Genomic DNA, 23,969 nt, shown 5'->3' on the forward strand with positions numbered 1-23,969 from the left:
AGGAGAGCTAATGAGTTCCAGCCTTCAACATGCAGCCTGGACATGTGTGACATGTGAGTAATGATACAGAATTTAGAGGAGAAATCCAGGCTGAATATAGAGATGAGAGTCATCAGCATTTAGGTGGTAGCTTGAAATCCGTGAAATGCTAATCACCCAGAGATGCTAAAGTGAGAAAAACTCTTAGGTCATCAGTGTTTAAGGGGGCAGAGGCAGAGAAGCTTGCAAAGGAGAATGAGAAAGAGCTGCCTGATGTGTGGGAGAAATACAGGGCGTCCTTGACATTGCAGAAATTGAGGTGGAAAAACTTCAAGGAAATAATAGTAGCCAAGTGTGTCAAATACTGCAGGAAGGAAAAATGTAAGTGTGGGGAAGAAAAACAACACTGGGTTTACCTTCAAAATGAGCATTTTCAGTGAGGTAGTGGGTGCAGATTGTGGACTACAGTGGGTTAAGGAGTGGGAGATGAGAAGTTAGTTAGTGCAGATTGGCTTCCTGTTCATTTGGCTATAGAGAGAAGGAAGGCGAAAAGGAGGAGATGTGTTTAAGAAAGCAACATGTCTCAATATAATAAATATGAATAAATAACAAAATTAAATGACCACCGAAAAAAAAACCTACCATTCAACCATCTGGAAGTATAAAACAGAAAGATTCACCACCTTTTTTTTTTTTTTTTTTAAGATTTTATTTATTTATTTGACAGAGAGAAATCACAAGTAGATGGAGAGGCAGGCAGAGAGAGAGAGAGGGAAGCAGGCTCTCTGCTGAGCAGAGAGCCCGATGTGGGACTCAATCCCAGGACTCTGAGATCATGACCTGAGCCGAAGGCAGCAGCTTAACCCACTGAGCCACCCAGGCGCCCGATTCACCACCTTTTTATATAAAAAGTTGGAACTACCATTAAAGAATGTGTTTTGTATATCTTTATAAAAAATAAAAAAATTAAAAATTACAAAAAAAAGAATGTGTTTTTGTACAGGTGTATAGTGTTTCTCTACGATACATAGAATTTGAAGTTTGGGGGATGCCTGGGTGGCTCAGTTGGTTAAGAGTCTGCCTTCAGCTCAGGTCAGGATCCCAGGGTCCTGGGATTGAATCCCACATCGGGCTCCTTGCTCAGCGGGGAGTCTGCTTCTCACCTGCAGCTTCCCCGCTTGTACTCACACACACACTCTTGCTCTGGCAAATAAATAAATAAAATCTTTTTTAAAAAAAATTGAAGGACAGGTTAAAGAAACATGAATTGTAAAAATTATATTAAGTTGACTTCCTAAAGACTGGTACCATTTTACACTCTAACCAGTGATGTCAGAAAGTACTTATTTCCCCTCACCTTTACCAGCTGCTGATTGTTGCGTTTTTATTTTTGTAACAAGGTGATGCATGTAAAATAATCTCTTTAATTGTATTACACCAGTCCAAGTAAAGTTAAATCAGTTTTTCCATGATAATTGGCTATTGTATTTCTTTTCTGACATAATTGTTCGTTCATATTCTCTGTCCCTTTCTTGATTAGATTTTTAGTTTTATCAGTAGGTAGGAATCCTGTATGTAGCTTCGATACTCACAAATCCTTTCCGGAAGAGTGTATCCCATATCCAGGCCCCTCAATATTAACTCAGTTTAAAATTAGGAGCTCACAGACAAAAACTCCCAAACACATGAAGAACCAAGACCCAGGAGGGATTCAACAGAAACAAAGAGCAGCAGAATTTGACCTCCAAGGACTTCAGCCATTATAGTAATCAAATATTAAATACATAATAACTATATTTCATATATCTTTTTAAAGATTTTATTTCATTATTTTACAGAGATCACAAGTAGGCAGAGAGGCAGGCAGAGAATAGGGGAGAAGCAGGCTCCCTGCTGAGCGGAGAACCTGATGACCTGGGCTGGATCCCAGGACCCTGAGATCATGACCTGAGATCATGACCAAAGGCAGAGGCTTAATCCACTAAGCCACCCAGGCACCCCTTTCATATGTCTTTAGAAATAAAGGCTGTAATAAAAATATGAGCAAGGAAGAAGTAACTATCAAATCATTAGTAGAATTTTAAAAGGAATTGATAAAGTCTCTAGAAGTTAAAAATAAAACAGCTAAAATTTAAAAATTCAGTGGACTGACTAGCCCAAATTAGAGATGAAGAAATCTGTACATTGGAACAGTACAGAGGCAGAGATAGAATATAGGAAAAGAGCATGGAAAGTAAAATGAGAAATCTAAAATACATTTAAAAAAAGATTTTAAGGGCGCCTGGGTGGCTCAGTGGTTTAAGCTGCTGCCTTCGGCTCAGGTCATGATCTCAGGGTCCTGGGATCGAGTCCCACATGGGGCTCTCTGCTCAGCGGGGAGCCTGCTTCCTCCTCTCTCTCTCTCTGCCTGCCTCTCTGCCTGCTTGTGATCTCTCTGTCAAATAAATAAATAAAATCTTTAAAAAAAAAAAAAAAAAAGATTTTAAGTGGGGCGCCTGGGTGGCTCAGTGGTTTGGGCTGCTGCCTTTGGCTCGGGTCATGATCTCAGGGTCCTGGGATCGAGCCCCGCATCGGGCTCCCTGCTCCGCGGGAAGCCTGCTTCCCTCTCTCTCTCTCTCTGCCTGACTCTCTGCCTACTTGTGATCTCCGTCTTTCAAATAAATAAATAAAATCTTTAAAAATAAATAAATAAATAAATAAATAAATAAATATTTTAAGTAATCTCTGCCCTCAACATTGGGCTTGAACCCACAACCCCAATATCAAGAGTCCCAGGCTCTAAACTGAGCCAGCTAGGTGCCCCTAAAATATATTTAAACTGGAGTTTCACAAAATAAAACAATTTGGGATAGATAATACTTGAAGAAATAAGTGACAGAATTTTTCAGAATTATAGAAAGTTAGGAATTCTGAGATCCAAGAGTCACAATAACTCCTAAGAGGGATAAATAAAATGAAATACGTACTGACACACACAGTCAAGCTGCAGATTATCAATGACAGAAGATCTTAAAGCAGCAGAGGTGGGGAAGAAGTCACTATTATTTTCATATCCTGGTTTGCCATACAGTTGGAACTTTTACAATATCATTTCTCTAACGTTTTCCTTTTCTTGTGTAATAATTGTACTATTACAGCATATGTTCATGCCATGGAGGATCACTGAATTAATAGCTTGACTCAAGGATCACAACAAAAATCTGCCTCAAGGCTGAAAAAATTATGTTTTGAGAAAAGGGAAAGAAGGTCTACTATGTCAAACCATAATGAGAGTATTAAACAATTCTGAGAATTTTATTTATGAGAAGGCTGAGAAAGGACTTCTATGAGGTAAAGGACTTCTGTGAGGTTAACACTTCTTCAAAGGCCACTCTTTGAAGAAGGAATAGAAGAACCCTGTGTGTTTTTGGCTTGGAAGGAAGAACCCTCTTCTAGAATGGGGCTGTTTGATAGCTTCTTTCCTGACTGGAATGTATAACATGTCTAAACGGAAAACCCACAAATCTCTTAGGACACATTTAGGCAAATCAAGTGAAAACAATTTAAAACACGCTCTCTAAAATAGGGTGTAGGAGTGTGGACAGTATTGACTCCGTCTTTGGCCTCACAAACTTATCCATGTGTCTGTGATGACCTCCCCTGGGGCTGCATGTTCTAGGTCCCCTAGAGTTAATGTATGCCATGACCAGAATGTGGAGAAGCTTGCTCTTGCCTTCTCTAAATTTGCTTAGATAACTCGTAGAGATAAGTACCCCCCACCCATTCCCTGATGCACAGGGGGTGTAATGAGGTCTGTTAAATGTTAGCTATCAGTTAAATGCATTCAGACCCTTTGACCTCACTACAGGGCCCTCCTGAACATCCCTTCGTTTTATAAAATCTATACACTGCGGTCTGGATTTTGCAGAGAATACCTGCACAGCTGCCTGGATCACCACCCAATTAATAAAATTCTATAAACTGTAGGGAGCTGACCACTTCATTTTTTGGCTTCAAAAGTGCCTTCTCCATTTGGAGGATACTTCCGAGTCCCTCCCCCCCACTTTCTAACACAGGGTCTCTCCACTTTGGCACTATTGATACTATGTGTCAGATAATTCTTTGTTGTGAGGACTGTCCTGTGTATTGTCCTGTGCATTTTTCCTCCTCCCCCCCACAAGATTTTAAGTAATCTCTACACCCAATCTGGTGCTCCAACCCACAACTCCTGAGATCAAGAGTCAAGGCTCTACTGACTGAGTCAGCCAGGTGCCCCTTGGGATCTTTAATAACATCCATGGTATCTATTCACTAGAGGCCTGTAGCCGTATTCCTGGTGAAGTGCTTTAGAGAATCACTTGACACCCATACACTCGTAAACACAACAGGCATTGAAGCCCTACAGTATGACTAGGTGATCATCCAGATGATCCAGGATATACTGATCATCATTTTAAAAACTCAGAGTGGAGGGGCCTCTGGGTGGCTGAGTCCGTTAAGCACCTGCCTTCAGCTCAGGTCTTGATCCCAGGATGCTGGGATCAAGCCCTGCATGGGGCTCCTTCTCCCTCTGCAGCTCCCCTGGCTTGTGCTTTTTCCTCTCTCTGTCAAATAAATAAAATCTTTAAAACAAAAGCATAACCACTTGTAATCAAAATGGAAACATAAAATTGGAAAAATATCGCGGAAAATTGTATCCTTCTCCCCTTTCCTCCAGTTTGAGAAATGTAGCAAACCAGAGTTCTGGAAAGGACCATTTCTTTCTTACTAATAGACGAGAAGATTAACGTTTTTAGTCAACCTGCCCACAGTGTCACCCCCAGTAACAGAGTCAAGGCCAAAGCCACAGGAAATCTCATTTCAGAATTTTCCAAAACACACTGGCCTCAATGCATTCCGAAGCTGTCCTCAGCCATGAACAGAGTATGGAGATTTATTCTGTGTGAGTCCAAGGACCAGAACTAAAACACCCAGGAAGCCGATTTCAATTCATTATAAATGTAAACGTTCAAGTAGTACGTCAGAATGTAGCTAAGGTAGAAAAAGAAGGCTGAGAAACGAGTTCTGTGAGTCCCTTGATAAAAACACACAAGTTTTACAAACAACGAATACCCTAGTGGACAAGACTTCCCTTGACAAAACGCTAAATCACAGCCAACATCTGCTAATAATGCAGGTAATTTATGACAATTTTTGCTCCGATAACCAGTGAATTCTTCGCAGAAATAGTGCTTTCTCGGGACTGAAACATTCATGATCCGCCCGAGAACCCTATCGGTGCCTTCTGTCCCAGCACGGTTGCCCAGAAGTACTTCGGCTCTCGGAAGAACCTATGCATCACAGCCGCCGCTTTAGCACAGACTCCACCGCGATACTCCGCCGCAATTCTTGGCCGCCTACAGGATGAAACTACAACTCCCATCAGACCAGGCATGCCGAGTGGGCGGGTATCCGCCGCGCGTGGGCGGCCCTGACCAATAACGACGGTCGTTACAGCGAACAGTTTGGCCGCGTTTGTAAAAGGCCGCGGCAGGCGAAGAGAGAGGAGGTGAGGGCGGTCATCAGCTTGGGGCCCTGGAGCCGCGGGTGGGGGGTGGGGGGCGCGGGGCTGGTGAGGGGGCCGTGTTGACAGAAGGCGGGGGCAGCAGTGCGACGAAGGCGTAGAGCTGGGAATCCTGGCGGAGAGCGTGGCCAAGGAGCAGGGTCCCGGCCAGGTGATGCTTCTGCTTGGGCCTACTTAGAACCGGAAGTGAGCCGTCGCGCGGGGAGGATGCCGGGAAGCAGGTCCCGGAGTGGTGCCTCTTGGGGTGGGCCTGGTCCCGGAAACCATGCGGGAGGTGCGCATCCTGCAGGCCCGGTTCCCAGGCACGCGTCCGCGGGGCCGGGGCGGCCTTTCTCCGCTATTCCGAGGCAGCGCAGGGCTAATGGAAACCTAGATCAGGAGGCCTGGCTTCTAGGCTTGTCCCTTCCTTTTACTTGTGGTTTGACAAGGAATCCTGTAGAGTACAAACTCACGGTAGATTATCTGGTTGCTGGCTGTAAGACATTCAACAAATCACTACTGTCTTTGAGCTAATTTCTTCAACTCTAAAATGGTATTAGTACCCACTTTACTGGATTTTGGTGAGCAATACCTGAGTAAATGCATGGGAAGGGCTGGTACTCGGTAAAAGTGAGCAAGTTTTATGTTTTATTCATGACAATGATTCGTTCCCTTCCGTTACTGTTGCTTCCCAAGCATTAAACAGTATCTTCCAAACTGTACAGCTCTACAGCTGAACAATACCTGGATTAAAACGCACCACTTCCAGGAAGCATTCCTGGGTTAGCTCTTCCAGCGTCGGTCCGTTTACACCATCTTGCTGAGCAGGCAGTTTTGTAAACTTGATTAGAAGAGACTTTTTTTTTTTTTTTTTTAAGATTTTATTTATTTATTTGACAGAGACACACACACACACACACAGAGGGAACACAAGCAGGGGGAGTGGGAGAGGGAGAGGCAAAAGCAGACTTCTGTGGAGCCGGGAGCCTGATGTGGTGCTGGATCCCAGAATGCTGGGATCATGACCTGAGCTGAAGGCGCACGCTTAACGACTGAGACCCCCAGGCGCCCGACAAGACACCTTTTTAAAGGCAGGATTCAAATACAGTTTCGTTTCTTTTCTTTCTTCCTTCCTTCCTTTCTTTCTTTCTTTCTTTTTTAAGTTGAGGTAAAAAATGATGTGTAACATACTAGTTTCAGGTGTACCAGGTAATTCAGTATTTGTATACGCTGTGAAGTGATTGCCACAATAAGTCTAGTTATTAGTCACCATACAAAGAAAGTTAAAAAAAAAAAAGTTTTTTTCTTGTGATGTGAATATTGAGGATTTATTCTCTTGGCAGCTTTCAAATATGCAATATAATACTATCTACTGCAGTCACTTTGCAGTACCTTACATTCCCATGACTTATTTTATATCTGGAAGTTTGTACCTTTTGATCCCCTTCACCCGTTTCTCCTACCCTCCCATCCCCTCTTCCCTCTGGCACCCACCAGTCTATTTTCTGTATGTATGAGTTTTGCTTTGTTTTTGTTTTTTAGATTCTACATACAAGTGAAGTCATACGGTATTTATCTTTCTCTGTCTTATTTCACTTAGCATAATACCTTTGAGGTCCATCCACATTGTTGCAAATGGCAATATTTCCTTCTCTTGTATGTCTTGAGTAGTATTCCCAGGTGTATTCCAGTATAGAAATCCATTTTACAGGCACACATACACACCAGATGTTTATCCATTCATCCATCTTAGGTTGTTTCCATATCTTATCTATTTTAAGTAAAACTGCAGTGAACATAGGGGTGCATATATCTTTTCAAATTAGTGTTTTCGTTTTCTTTGGCAAATACAGGTTCTTTACAAGCTGTGTTACTTGTTTGTATATGCTTGAAATATAGAATCTACGATAAGCGACAGGAGTCCATGTTTAAAATTCAAATAGTAGGGGCGCCTGGGTGGCTCAGTGGGTTAAGCCTCTGCCTTCAGCTCAGGTCATGATCTCGGGTTCCTGGGATCGAGCCCCGCGTCGGGCTCTCTGCTCAGCGGGGAGCCTGCTTCCCCCTCTCTCTCTCTGCCTGCCTCTCTGCCTACTTGTGATCTCTGTCAAATAAATAAAGTCTTAAAAAAAAAAAACTTAAAATTCAAATAATATAAAACTGAAATGTAAGTCTCCTCTGTACTGTTTCCCAAGTCCTAAGTCACTTTTTCTAAGACCATACACATGTGTGTGTAAACCTTGTTTTTCCTTTTTTAAATCAAGACTGTCCTGTATGAAGTGCCTTTTTTCATCCCACGAGATATCTTGATACTTCTTCCTTATCGGTACCTATAGATCTATCTTATTCTTTTTTTTTTTTTTAAAGATTTTATTTATTTATTTGACAGATAGAGATCACAAGTAGGCAGAGAGGCAGGCAGAGAGAGAGGGGGAAGCAGGCTCCCCGCTGAGCAGAGAGCCCGACGCGGGGCTCGATCCCAGGACCCCGAGATCATGACCTGAGCCGAAAGCAGAGGCTTTAACCCTCGGAGCCACCCAGGCGCCCCGCTATCTTATTCTTCTTAATGGCTTTACAGTAGCATATTGTAGGCCTGTACCATAATTTCTTTAGTCAGTGCTTAGACTTTTTCCATTCTTGTGCAGTTCTGGACAACTTTGTATGGGGTGTCCTTGTACATACTTTGTGTACATGTGAGAGGAGAACTTATGAAGTCTTAGAAGTGGAATTGCTAAGTTACAGTATATGTTTTACATTTATTTTATTTACATCCAGTTGCAGCTTACGTCCCCACCAAAGATATGCAGTGCCTGTTTCTCCACATCTTCATGAACACAGTGACAACATTCATCTCTTTTGTCATTTTGCCAAAGTATTGTCTTGTTTTAATTTGCCTCTTGCTTATTTTAAGATAGAATTTTGGATGTTTAAAATCATTTTTGTTTTTTATTTTTCACAAGCTGTCTTTTCATGCTCTTTGCTCATTTTTCTAGTGGGTTTGTTTCTTTTTCTTATTGATTTGTAAAAGACTCTTACTTTAGAAAATTAGCTCTTTGGCATTTGCATTCCAAATATTTGCCCTCTTTTTTTTTTTTTTTAAAGATTTTATTCATTTATTTGACAGAGAGAGATCACATGTAGGCAGACAGGCAGGCAGAGAGAGAGAGAGAGGAGGAAGCAGGCTCCCCGCTGAGCAGGGAGCCCGATGCGGGACTTGATCCCAGGACCCTGAGATCATGACCCGAGCCGAAGGCAGCGGCTTAACCCACTGAGCCACCCAGGTGCCCCAATATTTACCCTCTATTTTTAATGATGCCTTTTTATTTTATTTTTCAGCTTTAAAAATTTTTTTTTTAATTTATATGAGAAAGAGAGAACACAAGCAGGAAGTGGCAGAGGGAGAGGGAAAAGCAGGTTCCTACCAAGCAGGGAGCCTGATACAGAACTCCATCACACGACCCTGGATTATGACCCGAGCCAAAGGCACACACCCAACCAACTAAGCCACCCAGGCACCCCTAATTTCATTTTTTTAAGTAATCTGTGTACCCAGTATGGGGATCAACCTCACAATCCCAAGATGAAGAGTCACAAGCTCCACTGACTGAGCCAGCCTCTTTTAATGACAGCTTTCTTAGGAGTGCCTGGGTGGCTCAGTCAGTTAAGTCTCTAACTCCTGGTTTCAGCTCAGGTGATGATCTCCAAGTTGTAGGATGCAGCCCAGTGTTGGGCTCCACACCCAGCATGGAGTCTGCTTTTCCCTTCCCGCCCCTCCTACCCCTCCCCTCTCTCATAAATCAATCAATCTATCTATCTGTCTTTTTTTAAAGAACTTTATTTAAATATAGTTCAGGGGTGCCTGGGTGGCTTGGTCATTAAGCGTCTGCCTTCAGCTCAGGTCATGATCCCAGGGTCCTATAGATCAAGCCCCGCATCAGGCTCTCTGTTCAGCAGGAAGCCTGCTTCTCCCTCTCCCGGTGTTCCCTCTCTCACTGTGTTTCTCTCTGTCAAATAAATAAATAAAATACTTAAAAAACAATAACAAAAATATGTAATTCAGATAACATAAAATTCACTCCTTTAAAGTGCTGTAATCCAGTGATTTTTTTTTAAATATATTTACAGAGTTTTGTAGCCTTTCATCCCCTGAAAAGAAACCTCATACTTACTAGCAGGCGCTCTTGTTTCCTCTTTTTCTCTCCGCTGGCATCCACCAGCCTACTTTCTGTCTCTGTGCATTTTCCTATTTTGCATATTTCATTTAAATGGAATCTTACAGCGTGTAGCTTTTTGTGTCTGACTTCTTTCACTTAGCATAATACTGTGAGGTTCATATAGTGTGTATCAGAATATCATTCCCTTTTAAGGCCAAATTATATTCCATTGTGTGTGCAGACCACATTTGTTTGTTCATTCATCAGCTGATGGAAATTTGTATTGATTCTGCCTTCTAGCTATTATGAATAACGCTACTATGAACATACATGTACAGATTTTTGTATTTTCAGTTGGCTGGGCATATATTCTCTTGTGAGTCGTATAGTAACTCTTTATGTTTAACATTTTGAGAACCATCAACCATCACTTTCCAAAGTGGCACTGCCATTTCACAGTACTATCAACAATGTATGAGGGTTCCAGTTTTTCAATAACCATGACAACACTTGTTATTTTCCTGCTTTTTTAAACATCTTAGTGGCTGTGAAATGGTATCGCATTGTGGTTTTGATTTATAATTTCCTAATTACATGATGCTGAACATTTTTTATATGCTTATTGGCTGTTTATTTTCTTTAGAGAAATATCCATTCAGATCTTTGTCATTTTTTTTTTTTAAGATTGTGTTTATTTCTTAGAGATGGAGAGAGAGCACAAGTAGGGGAGCAGCAAGCAGAGGGAGAAGCAGGCTCCCCACTAAGCAGGGAGCCCCATGCAGAACTTAATCCCAGGGCCCTGGCAACATGACTTGAGCCGAAGGCACATGCTTAGCTGACTGAGTCACTCAGGCGTCCCTCCGTTGTCTGTTTTTTTTTTTTTTTTTTTTAAAGATTTTATTTATTTATTTGACAGAGAGGCAGGCAGAGAGAGAGAGAGAGAGAAGCAGGCTCCCTGCTGAGCAGAGAGCCCAATGCGGGACTCGATTCCAGGACCCTGAGATCATGACCTGAGCTGAAGGCAGCGGCTTAACCCACTGAGCCACCCAGGCGCCCCTGTCTCTCTCTTTCTTTAAAAAAGATTTTATTTGTTTATTTGAGAGAGAAAGTGTGCACAAGTGGGGGAGGGACAGAGGAAGAGGGAGAAGTAGATTCCCTGCTGAGCAGGGAGCCAAACACAAGGCTCCATCCCAGGACCTTGAAACCATGACCTGAGTGGAAGACAGACGCCCCTCTCCTCAGCTTTTTTGAAATACAATTGACATAACATTATATAAGTTTATAGTGTTCAATGTGGTTTTTTTTAAGGTTTTATTTATTTGAAAGAGAGGGAGTGAGTGCGTGCACATGAGCAGGGGCAGAGAGCAAGATCAGGGACCCCAGGACCCTGGGAGCTGAGGACCTGAGCTAAAGGCAGATGCTTAACCACTGAGCCACCCAGGCTCCCCAGGCGTTCAGTGTGGTCTGATACACTTATATGTTGCAAAATGATTACCACCAAAAGCATTAGCTAACACCTCCATCATGTCATATAATTACAGGTTTTTTTGTGTGGTGAGAACATTTAACATCTACTCTCAACAACTTTCAGGTGTTAGCAAAAGTTTATTAGCAATATAATATACTACTATTAACGATAATCACCATGATGCCCATTAGATTCCCAGAATTTATTCATCTTATAACTAGAAGTTTGCACCCTTGATTGATATCTCCCCATTTCTCCCACCCCTCAATCCCTGGCAATCATTCCATTCTCTGTTTGGTTTTTTTTTTTTTTAAGATTATGTATTTATTGGGGCGCCTGGGTGGCTCAGTGGGTTAAGCCGCTGCCTTCGGCTCAGGTCATGATCTCAGGGTCCTGGGATCGAGTTCCGCATTGGGCTCTCTGCTCAGCGGGGAGCCTGCTTCCCTCCCTCTCTCTGCCTGCCTCTCTGTCTACTTGTAATCTCTCTCTGTCAAATAAATAAATAAATAAATCTTTTTAAAAAAATTATGTATTTATTTATTTGACAGACAGAAATCACAAGTAGGCAGAAAGGCAGGCAGAGAGAGAGAAGGAAGCAGGCTCCTTGCCAAGCAGAGAGCCCAGTGTGGGGCTCGATTCCAGGACCCTGAGATCATGACCTGAGCCGAAGGCAGAGGCTTAACCCACTGAACCACCCAGGCACCCCTCCATTCTCTGTTTTTATGAGTTTGGCTTTTTAAGATTATACATAAAAGGTCAATCATACAGTATTTGTCTTCTCTTTCCACATTGTCTTAATTTGCTTTTAAGCAAGTTTCAGAATGAAGAAGTGTGAGTCCTTGTACTTTGTTCTTCTTTCTCAAGATTGTTTTGGCTCTGCCCGGTGCCTTGCATTTCTATATGAATTTTAGGATCATCTTGTTGGTTTGCGAAAAAGGCATCTGGAATTTTGATAGGGATTACATTGTATCTATAGATCAGTTTTGGGAGTAGTACCTTCTTAATATTAGTCTTTTTTTTTTTTAAGATTTTATATATTTATTTGAGAGAGAGCATGAGAGAGGGGAGGGTCAGAGGGAGAAGCAGACTCCCCACTCACCAGGGAGCCTGATGCGGAACTTGATCCTGGGACTCCAGGATCCTGACCTGAGCTGAAGGCAGTCGCTTAACCAACTGAGCCAACCCAGGCGCCCAATATTAGTTTTCTGATCTACAAGCATGAGATATCTTTCCATTATTTTAGGTCTTTAATTTCTTTTTTTTTTAAGATTTTATTTATTTTAGAGAGAAAGAGTGAGCATGAGTGGGGGGAGGGGCTGAGGGAGAGGGAGAACCTCAAACAGACTCCAAGCTGAGCAGGAACCGGGCATGGGGCTTGGTCCTATAACTCCCAGATTATGACCTGATTGGAAACTGAGTTGGACACTTTACCAGTGAGCTACCCAGGCACCCATAGGTCTGTGATTTCCTTAAGTGACGGTTGTAATCTTCAGTGTACAAATTTAGGTACAAATTCAGTATACAAATCTGGAAAAAAAAAAAAATCTGGGCACTGCTTTTGTTGCTCAGTTTGTTTTTGTCTTTGGAGTTTAGCTTATGGTACATTTTTCCATGCAGAAAATTTTCATTTTTATGTATCAAATATAATCAGTCTTAACTTTATTTATTTATTTATTTAAGTAAGTAAGCTCTATGGCCTAGTATGGGGCTTGAACTCGTGATGCGGAGATCAAGAGTGGTGTGCTCTACTGACTGAGCCAGCCAGGTGCCCCTCATAATAGTCAAAAATTGGAAACAGAACAGTTATCTGTCTGCTGGTGAATGGGTAAACAAAATGATATATCCATTGGATGGAACACTTTTCAGCAATTTAGACAATGCAGTACTGATACAGGTTACAATGTGTTTGAATATTGATAATAGCATGTTGTGTGAAAGAAACCAGACATAAAATACCACATATTGTATGATTCCATCTGTATGAAATTTCCTGAAAAACTAAATCTATAGAGACAAGGAAACAGATGAGTGATTGCCTGGGGATGGGAATGGTAATTGTGAAAGGACAGAGGGATTTTTCTAGGGTGATAGAAATGTTCTCAAACTGGATTATAGTGGTTGATACCCAACTCTACAAAGGTAATGGTTGTCATTGAATCATATACATAAAATGGGTGAATTTTATGGTCTGTAAAATATACCTTAATAAGGAAGTTTCTTTTTTCTTTTGTAAGATTTTATTTATTTATTTGAGAAAAAGCAAACGAGCAGCAGTTTGGTGGGAGTTGAGGGGAGGGAGAAGCAGGTCCCCGCTGAGCAGGGAACCCGATGCGGGGCTCAATCCCATAACCCTAGGATCATAACCCGAGTCAAAGCCAGGTGCTTAACCAGCTGAGCCACCCAGGTGCCCAAAGAGTTTTCTTAAAAACAAAAACACTGGGGCACCTGGGTGGCTCAGGCAGTTAAGTGCTTGCCTTCAGCTGAGGTCATGATCAGGGTCCTGGGATTGAGCCCTGCATTCGACTCCCTGCTCAGCAGGGAGCCTACTTCCTTCTCCCTCTGCCTGCTTCTCTGCCTACTTGTGATCTCTCTGTCAAATAAATAAATAAAATCTTTAAAAAAATAATTTAAAAAAATAATAAAGATTTTATTTATTTGACAGAGACACAGTGAGAGAGGGAACACAAGCAGAAAGAGAGGGAGAAGCAGGCCTCCAACCGAGCAAGGAGCCCAATGCGGGGCTCTATTCCAGGACGCTGGGATCGTGACCTGAGCCAAAGGCAGACGCCCAATGACTGAGCCACCCAGGCGCCCCCAAAAATAAAATATTTTTAAGATTTATTTATTTATTTTAGAGAGAGTGAATGTGCATGCACAAGTGGAGGGGAGGGGCAGAGGGAGAGAATCTCAAGCCGACTCCCTGCTGAGCAGCAGCCTGATGCTGGGCTCTGTTTCAGGACCCCAGGATCATGACCCGAGCCAAAATCAAGATTCAGACACTTTTTTTTTTTTTTTTTTTTTTTTTTAAAGATTTTATTTATTTATCAGAGAGAGAGACGGGGAGAGAGCAAGCACAGGCAGACAGAATGGCAGGCAGAGGCAGAGGGAGAAGCAGGCTCCCCGCTGAGCAAGGAGCCCGATGTGGGACTCGATCCCAGGACGCTGGGATCATGACCTGAGCCGAAGGCAGCTGCTTAACCAGCTGAGCCACCCAGGTGCCCAAAGAGTTTTCTTAAAAACAAAAACACTGGGGCACCTGGGTGGCTCAGGCAGTTAAGTGCTTGCCTTCAGCTGAGGTCATGATCAGGGTCCTGGGATTGAGCCCTGCATTCGACTCCCTGCTCAGCAGGGAGCCTACTTCCTTCTCCCTCTGCCTGCTTCTCTGCCTACTTGTGATCTCTCTGTCAAATAAATAAATAAAATCTTTAAAAAAATAATTTAAAAAAATAATAAAGATTTTATTTATTTGACAGAGACACAGTGAGAGAGGGAACACAAGCAGAAAGAGAGGGAGAAGCAGGCCTCCAACCGAGCAAGGAGCCCAATGCGGGGCTCTATTCCAGGACGCTGGGATCGTGACCTGAGCCAAAGGCAGACGCCCAATGACTGAGCCACCCAGGCGCCCCCAAAAATAAAATATTTTTAAGATTTATTTATTTATTTTAGAGAGAGTGAATGTGCATGCACAAGTGGAGGGGAGGGGCAGAGGGAGAGAATCTCAAGCCGACTCCCTGCTGAGCAGCAGCCTGATGCTGGGCTCTGTTTCAGGACCCCAGGATCATGACCCGAGCCAAAATCAAGATTCAGACACTTAATTGACTGGGCCACCCAAGAACCCCAGTAAGAATAAAATCTTTTTAAATTAAATTAAATTTATTTATTTGACAGAGAAAGAGCACAAGTAGGCAGAGTAGTAGGTAGAAGGAGAAGGAGAAGCAGTTTCCTGGCTGAGCAGGGAGCCTGATGTTGGACTCGATCCCAGGACACTGGGATCATGACCTGAGCTAAAGGCAGTCGCTTAACCAACTGAGCCACCCAGGCATCCCTAATTACAAAATCTTTTTTTTTTTTTTAAAGATTCGGGACGCCTGGGTGGCTCAGTTGGTTGGACGACTGCCTTCGGCTCAGGTCATGATCCCGGAGTCCCAGGATCGAGTCCCACATCAGGCTCCCAGCTCCATGGGGAGTCTGCTTCGCTCTCTGACCTTCTCCTCGCTCATGCTCTCTCTCACTGTCTCTCTCTCTCAAACAAATAAATAAATAAAGATTTTATTTATTTATTTAACAGAGAGATCACAAGTAGGCAGAGAGTCAGGCAGAGAGAGAAGGGGAAGCAGGCTCCCCACTGAGCAGAGAGCCCGATGCAGGGCTCAATCCCAGGACACCGAGATCATGACCCGAGCTGAAGGCATAGACTTAATCCACTGAGCCACCCAGGCGCCGCCCTAAAAACAAAATCTTTTAAAAAAAGTTTATTCATGCAGCACCTGGGTGACTCAGTCGGTTAAGCATCTGCTGTCACTCAGGTCATGATCCAGGGTCCTAGGATCGCCTGCATCAGGCTTACTGCTCAGCAGGGCGTCTGCTTCTCCCTCTGCCACCCTGCCACACTTGTGCTCTCTCTCGCACACTCTCAGTCTCTCTTAAATAAATAAAGTATTTTAAAAAATATTTTATTCTTGGGGCGCCTGGGTGGCTCAGTGGGGTTAAAGCCTCTGCCTTTGGCTCAGGTCATGATCCCAGGGTCCTGGGATCGAGCCCCACGCCACGTCGGGCTCTCTGCTCTGCGGGGAGCCTGCTTCCTCCTCTCTCTCTCTCTCTGCCTGCCTCTCTGCCTACTTGTGATTTCTCTGTCAAATAAATAAAATCTTAAACATATATATATAAATAAAATAAAAAAATAAAAAATATTTTATTCTTTTTAAAAAAGTGCCATTAGTGGGAAACCTGGTGTAATCCAGATAAAGTGTATGTAATAGAGTTAGTAGTATTGTACCAGTGTTAAAACCTTTGTCTTGGGGCACCTGGGTGGCTCAGTGGGTTGAAGCCTCTGCCTTCGGCTCAGGTCATGATCCCAGAGTCCTGGGATCGAGCCCCGAATCGGGCTCTCTGCTCGGCAGGGAGCCTGCTTCCTCCTCTTTCTCTCTGCCTGCCTCTCTGTCTACTTGTGATCTCTCTGTCAAATAAATAAATAAAATCTTTAGAAAAAAAAAAAAAAACCTTTGTTTTGACAAATGTCTCATGGCTAGGTAAAATGTTAACATTTGGGAAAGCTGGGTGAGGGTATACAGTAATGTCTATATGATTTTTTATCTTTTCTATAAATCTAAAATTATCCCAAAATGAAAATATTTTTTTAAGATTTTATTTATTTATTTGGCAGTGAGAGAGAGAACACAAGTTGGGGAAGCAGGACAGGGAGAAGCAGGCTCCCCACTGAGCAGGGATCCTGATATGGGACTGGATCCCAGGACCTTGGGATCATGACCTGAACTGATAGCAGATGCTTAACAACTGAGCCACCCAGGCACCCCAAAATTAAAAGTTTTTTTAAGAAATGTGCATTTGTAATTTTGAGAGATACTAACCAATTGCCCTCTACAAAAAATAATCACAAAAAGAAAAGAAAAAATAAGAGGAAGAAGTGGAATCCCTGTGATGATGCTAAAACCATAAGGCTTCACTATGACAATTGGCAAACCAGTTCCTCCCTTAATGAGCAAAGTTGTTTTTTTCTACTTTAATGGTATGTTGAGTAATCACCATCAATGAATTTTTACAATTTTGTTAAGCTCTTTCATATATATATTTCATATACTATGTATATTTTTCTTTTTTTTTTAAGATTTTATTTATTTATTTTGATAGATGGGGGGAAAGAACACAAGTAGGAAGAGCAGCAGGCAGAGGGAGAGGCAGACTCCCCACCAAGCAGGGAGCCCGATGCGGAGCTCAATCCCAGGACCCTAAGCCAAAGGCAGATGCTTAACAACTGAGCCACCCAGGCGCCCCCAAAGTAATTTTTGAAAATATTTTATTTAGGGGCACCTGGGTGGCTCAGTGGGTTAAAGTCTCTGCCTTTGGCTCAGGTCATGATCCCAGGGTCCTGGGATCCAGTCCCGCATCGGGCTCTCTGCTCAGCGGGGAGCCTCCTTCCCTTCCTTTCTCTCTGCCTGCCTCTCTGCCTACTTGTGATCTCTGTCTGTCAAATAAATAAATAAAATCTTTAAAAAAATATTTTATTTGAGAAAGAAAAAGTGGGGGGAGGCGGAGAGGGAGAAACAGACCTCCCGCTGAGCAGGGAGCCTGATGCAGGGCTTGATCCCAGGACCCTGGGATCATGACCTGAGTCGAAAGCAGACACTTAACTGACTGAGCCACCCAGGCACCCCTATATATATTTTTTCTATTTTGCAAATGAAAAACAACCTGAAGCTCAGAATATAAATTTGGTCACAGAAGTAATTGGTGATAAAGGGCAAACTAAATCTTTGATCTTTTGACTTTGGAACAACCTTCTCTTCTAAGAACCTGTGTGGCTGAATGAAAATAACTTCTAAAGAAGTTTATTGCCCTGGAAAGGAAATGCTGTGTAAAGAGGCCACTGTCTCTAGATCAGGAGAGTTTAATGGGTGATTTAGGCCCCCTGAGAAGACATCCAGCAATATCTGGAGACATTTTTATTTTTTTAATTTTTATTATATTTTTAAAAGATTTTATTTATTTATTTGACAGAGATCACAAGTAGGCAGAGAGGCAGGCAGAGAGAGAGGGGGAAGCAGGCTCCCTGCTGAGCAGAGAGCCCAATGTGGGACTAGATCCCAGGACCCTGAGATCATGGCCGAGCTGAAGTCAGAGGCTTAACCCGCTGAGCCACCCAGGTGCCCCTGTACCTTAGAGCTTGTTAATGAACAAATACACAGTAGAACATGTGGAGGGAACATATATTTTTTTAAGACTTTATTTATTTATCTGACAGAGACATCAAAAGAGGGAGCACAAGCAGGGGGAGTGGGAGAGGGAGAAACAGGCTTCCCTCTGAGCAGGAAGTCCAACATGGGGCTCAACCCCAGGATGTGGGGACCATGACCCGACCTGAAGGCAGATGCCCAATGATTGAGCCACCTAGGCGCCCTTGGAGGGAAAATATTTTATCAACATCATCCTTTGGGGTTAGGGGGTCAGAGCAATACTAACAAGCCTATTTCAACATCACAAGCAGATTATTTTTAAAAATATATTGAACTTTGGGGAGCCTCACTGGCTCAGTCTGTAGAACATGTGAGTACTTGATCTTGCCGTTGTGAGTTTGAGCCCCACATTAGGTGTAGAGATTACTTAAAAATAAATAAAATCTTTAAAAAAAAAGTTGAACTTTTAGTTAATATAAGTGCTGAATTGATGCCTATAAATTACTTTGAGACGATGGGACACCTGGGTGGCTTAGTTAAGTGTCTGCCTTCCATTCAGCTCATGATCCCAGGTTCCTGGGATCAAATCCCACATTGGGCTCCCTGCTCCATGGGGAGCCTGCTTCTCCCTCTCCTTCTCCCCCTACTTGTATTCCCTCTCTTGCTGTGTCTCTATCAAATAAATACATAAATAAATCTTTTTTAAAAATTACTTTGAAATGCAATAAAATATATGAGGGATTGATGGGTACAGTAAAGAACAGATAGATACGTAATAAAGCAAGTACAGTAAAGTGTTAGTTATAGGGTGCCTGTGTGGCTCAGTGGGTTAAGCCGCTGCCTTCGGCTCAGGTCATGATCTCAGAGTCCTGGGATCGAGTCCCGCATCGGGCTCTCTGCTCAGCAGGGAGCCTGCTTCCCTCTCTCTGCCTGCCTCTCCATCTACTTGTGATTTCTCTCTGTCAAATAAATAAATAAAATCTTTAAAATAAACAAACAAACAAACAAACAAATAAATAAAGTGTTAGTTATAGAATCTAATGGGTGGGAATGTAGAAGTTCACTATATAATTGTTTTTTAATATGTATGAAAATTTTCTTTTTTTTTTTTTTTTTAAGATTTTGTTTATTCATTTGAGAGAAAGAGCTCATGAGCAGAGGGAAGAGACAGAGGGAGAAGCAGACTCCCTGCTGAGCAGGGAGCCCGACTCGGGATACCAGGACCTTGGACATCATGACCTGAGCTGAAGGCAGATGCTTAACCATCTAAGCCACCCAGGTGCCCTGTGTGTGAAAATTTTCATAATATTGGAACGGAAATCAAAGCAGAGATTCACACTCTTCTTAGCAGACACTGGAAACCACATTGCTGATTTTGCTGGGTGACCTCAGGCAAGTTACTTTTTTTATGTCAATTTTTTAAAAAAGATGTATTTATTTATTTTAGAAGAGAACATGAGCAGAGGGAGGGACAGATGGAGAGTGGGGGAGAGAATCTCAAGCCGACTCCCAGCTGAGCACGTAGCCCAACTTGGAGGTTGATCTCAGACCCTGAGATCATGACCTGAGCCGAAATCAAGAATCAAGAGTCAGACACTTAATCAACTGAGCTATCCACACACCTTCAAATTGTCTTTTAGCATTTTATTATTTATTTATTTTTTAAGAGTATTCTTTATGCCCAGTGTGTGGCTCACACTCAGGATCTTCAAATCAAGAGTCACATGCTCGGGGTGCCTGGGTGGTTCAGTGGGTTAAGCCTCTGTCTTCGGTTCAGGTCATGATCTCAGGGTCCTGGGATGGAGCCCTGCATTGGGCTCTCTGCTCAGCAGGGAGCCTGCTTCCCCCTTCTCCCTGCCTGCCTCTCTGTGTACTTGTGATCTCTCTCTGTCAAATGAATAAATAAAATCTTTTTAAAAAGAAGAAGAAAAAAAAAAAAGACTCATGCTCTGCTCACTGAGCCAGGCAGGCAGCCCAGGATACTTAACTTTTTAAATTTTCATGTGAAACGTGGTCATTGTTTAGCTCAAATGAGATACTAGTATTGCAAGGTTCAAATGAAATAATGTGAAGGCACTTTGAAAAGCATAAAGCACTCCAAAATATAATGCATTGTCATTGGGAAGAATGAGTATTTGGCCAATTATATGTCATGGCCCTGGGTATTCTTGACAACTCCCCACATAATGACATTAGCACTCTTTTACCTGCTTTAAGTTGGAAGTACAGAACAACCATTTCCATAACAATTTCTGTCAAATAGTTTTCAAATACCTCCGGACGACCTAGATTCCTATTCTAAGAGGAGACACAGACTCTACCTTTATAACTTTAATATTTTTTTGTTGTTTGACTTCTAGATTGCCAAGATCTCCACTTAGGGCAGTGGGAATCTTCTTTGACTCTGGAACACTGGGCAGGAGCTTTACCATTGGCTGGCCAAGAAGGAGGAGGCAGAATGTCTGCATTGTTACACCATAGAGTTCAAACTTCAAAAGACTTTGGGTTAAACAGTATCATTTACTCTGCAAATGATTATGTCTTTCCCTGTCCTCTATGATCATCACAAACTAATGAAACACCTTTCAGGTCTTATGAATTCAGGTTACACTGTTTCCCAGATGCTCTGGCACCTGATTCAGGTAGGATTGGACTGGGTTTTGTGGGCAATGGTGGAAAGGAAAGAATTCATTTTTCCCAGTCTCCAGTTCTTGTTCAGATTAAACACTAGTGCAAATAAATAAATAAATAAATAAACATTAGTGCATGTGAAAACTCGGTTAACTAATCTAGGTTGTTGTGTAAAACCGTATTGAGGCTAGAGAAATGCTTTAGTTACTATATGAAGATTTTAAAAATGTATAATGCTGTGACAGGCAAGGGCAAGGGTTCCTTCACTTTTGTTTTTGTGTGTGTGTGTATGTGTGTGTGTTTAATTCTTTTCAGCGTAACAGTATTTCACTTTTGTTTGATGGCCTAAGCAAATGTTCTGTTGGAGGGTGTGATTTGGAAACAGTAGCTAATCTGTTTACATTTTACTGTCTGTACTAATATTATAAATGATTTTAACTTCGTGTATGTGTTGTATGAATGAATATCCATGCTGATGGGCTTATGCTTTTTCTAGGGCCTTTGAAAAATGGAACCCAACTCTCTGAGGACTAAAGTCCCAGCTTTCTTGTCTGATTTGGGGAAGGCCACATTGAGGGGAATCAGGAAGTGTCCCCGATGCGGCACATACAATGGAACCCGGGGACTGAGCTGCAAGAACAAGACATGTGGAACCATATTCCGCTATGGTGCACGGAAGCAGCCTAGTGTTGAAGCTGTCAAAATCATCACGGGCTCCGATCTGCAGGTTTACTCGGTGCGGCAAAGAGACCGGGGCCCGGATCACCGATGCTTTGTGGAGCTAGGCGTGTCAGAGACGACAATCCAGACTGTGGACGGGACAATCATCACTCAGCTGAGCTCGGGGCGCTGTTATGTCCCCTCATGCCTGAAAGCTGCCACCCAGGGTGTGGTGGAAAATCAGTGCCAGCACATCAAGCTGGCAGTGAGCTGCCAGGCCGAGGCCACCCCTCTGACGCTGAAAAGCTCGGTCCTGAATGCAATGCAGGCCTCCCCAGAAACCAAGCAAACCATCTGGCAGCTGGCCACGGAACCCACGGGTCCCCTCGTACAGAGGATTACGAAAAACATTCTGGTGGTGAAGTGCAAGGCGAGCCAGAAGCACAGTTTAGGGTATTTGCATACCTCCTTTGTGCAGAAAATCAGTGCCAAAAGCTTGCCTGAGCGCCGTTTCTTCTGCTCCTGCCAGGCTCTGAAATCGCACAAGTCGAATGCCTCCAAGGAGGAGGTGGCCCAGAGATGTATTCACTTCTTTGCTTGCATCTGTGCCTTTGCCAGTGATGAGACATTGGCTCAGGAATTCTCAGACTTCCTGAATTTTGATTCTAGCGGTAGGTGTTGTGTTGACACGGTTACTCTGTTTTTCTAAAATGGCAATGAAAGAGTTCCACTGATGGCATTTGGAGATTGTCCTAGCAACCTTCAGAAGCAGTTGCTAGATAATTCAAATGAAAAACATTCCTTCTTTTAATCCCAGTCAGCACACTTGCATAAAGGTTGGTTGGTTGATTGGTTGGTTGATTGGTTGGTTGGTTGATTGAAACTAATGATCAGGAGGCTTGGACATTTTCACTGAGACAGCGAATCTAGCAAAAGTTAGCTTATCTTTGTTTCACCTTTTTTTAAAAAAACTTTTTCACAGATGCCCTATGTTAATAAAAACAAAGAATAAACAAAACAAAAAAACTTTTAACAAAACAAAACAAAAAAAAAAACTTGCTTGTTATCTTTGAAGACAGGGAAAGCTATTACCTGCTTGAAAGATTTTTAAAGATTGTACAGCAAGTCTTTTGTTGTAGTTTTTAACAGAGTTTATCTTGTAGATGCTTTTTATTTTCATTTCTTAATGATCAGTTGGCAGTAGCTCCCAACTTTTTAGTTTAATTTCTCTGTAAAGTCTTTTATTGTGTTAAGGGTCCATGAATAAAAACCCATGTCTTGGGGAGTTCTTTAAAGGAAATTATTTTAAAGTAGGCAATCACTCCATAATTTATTTTTATTTTTTTTATTATGTTCAGCTAGCCACCATAGAGTACATAATTAGTTTTTGATGGAGTGTTCAATGATTCATTAGCTAAGTATTCCATGTTATTTTTTATAAATTAATTTTTCTGTAGGCAGGGCCCCATACTTACTCTTGGATGGTATTAGTAATTAAGAAATCTGTTGTATTTTAGGTCTTAAAGAGGTTATTGTGCCCCAGTTAGGTTGCCATTCAGAATCGACCGTAACAGCTTGTGAGCCTACTGCCTCCAAGCCAAAGAAGAGGAAGAAGGAGGAAGTCCCTGGTGAGAAGCCATTTGGGTTGTTTGTTTGGTGGTGGTTTCTTCAGAGATGGTTTTGCTGTATTTTGTGTTTCATTGCATCTTAGCGAATATGGAAATAATGTTTGTTATGTTTTTTCCCCAAAAAAAGTTTTATCGTCCATTGATGATTCTTTCTCAAGTGGAGCTAAGGGTTGGTTCTTTTGGCCAGGAATAAGATCCAGCCAGACTCTGCTTTTATTATTGTATATGTCTTTTAGCCCTTAGACATTTGGACTAGTTTTATACCTTAATCTGCCTTAGGACAGTATCGTGAAGTTTTTATCCATAGAGTGTGTTTAAAAATTTGTGACAATGGTTAATTATATTTTCCAAACTAATTTAAGAGTGTAGTTTCTTAGCTTCATTTTCAATATGCAGTACCATATATATATTTTTTCTTTTTTAATATAAGTGTACCGGTGTCAGTTAATGTAAGTGTACCAGTGTACCAGTTACTCAGATAAGTTCTAGTAAATAAGTATTAAAAGACCTAGATTCTAAACAAAAGAAAAATATTCCAGTCCTGTGGGTAGAAACATTTTTGTAGATAGAGTATTTTTAGAGGTGGTTCAAATGGTCATGCACAGGAGTTTTGGTGTCGGGATGGTAGAGAAAGATGGAGACAAAAAGGGACATGGCATTTCTGTTTTTAAGAATTCTGACAGCTGGGCGCCTGGGTGGCTCAGTGGGTTAAGCCTCTGCCTTCGGCTCAGGTCATGATCTCAGGGTCCTGGGATTGAGCCCTGCGTTCGGGCTCTCTGCTCAGCAGGGAGCCTGTTTCCCTTCCTTTCTTTCTCTGCCTGCCTCTCTGCCTACTTGTGATCTCTGTCTGTCAAATAAATAAATAAAATCTTAAAAAAAAAAAAAAGATTTTATTTATCATTTGAGAGAGGGAGAGCGAGTGAGCATGAATGGTTGGGAGGGGCAGAGGGAGAGAGCGAAGCCGACTCTCCACTGAACAGGGAGCCCCACATTGGGCTCGATCCAGGATCCTGGGGTCAT

At 42.4% G+C, this 23,969-nt stretch overlaps 1 protein-coding gene across 4 annotated transcripts in view; it reads left to right on the top strand.

The window, feature by feature from the left end:
- Positions 1-5,434: 5,434 nt before the first annotated feature.
- Positions 5,435-23,969, top strand: part of LOC309871234 (uncharacterized protein C2orf42) — a 33,706-nt gene continuing 15,171 nt past the window's right edge. For 2 of the 4 annotated variants that reach the window (XM_082744061.1, XM_082744063.1), the window contains exons 1-5: positions 5,435-5,506; positions 19,150-19,422; positions 20,391-20,672; positions 21,158-21,992; positions 22,839-22,949. In XM_082744061.1, coding sequence (XP_082600187.1) covers positions 21,170-21,992; positions 22,839-22,949 — 934 coding nt within the window. In that variant the 5' untranslated portion in view covers positions 5,435-5,506; positions 19,150-19,422; positions 20,391-20,672; positions 21,158-21,169. Of the gene's footprint in view, positions 5,673-19,149; positions 19,423-20,390; positions 20,673-21,157; positions 21,993-22,838; positions 22,950-23,969 lie in introns of all 4 variants that reach the window. The other 2 variants (XM_082744062.1, XM_082744064.1) reach the window with 2 other exon arrangements.

Source organism: Mustela nivalis (assembly GCF_964662115.1).
Source record: "Mustela nivalis genome assembly, chromosome: 8".
Lineage (NCBI taxonomy): Eukaryota > Metazoa > Chordata > Mammalia > Carnivora > Mustelidae > Mustela > Mustela nivalis.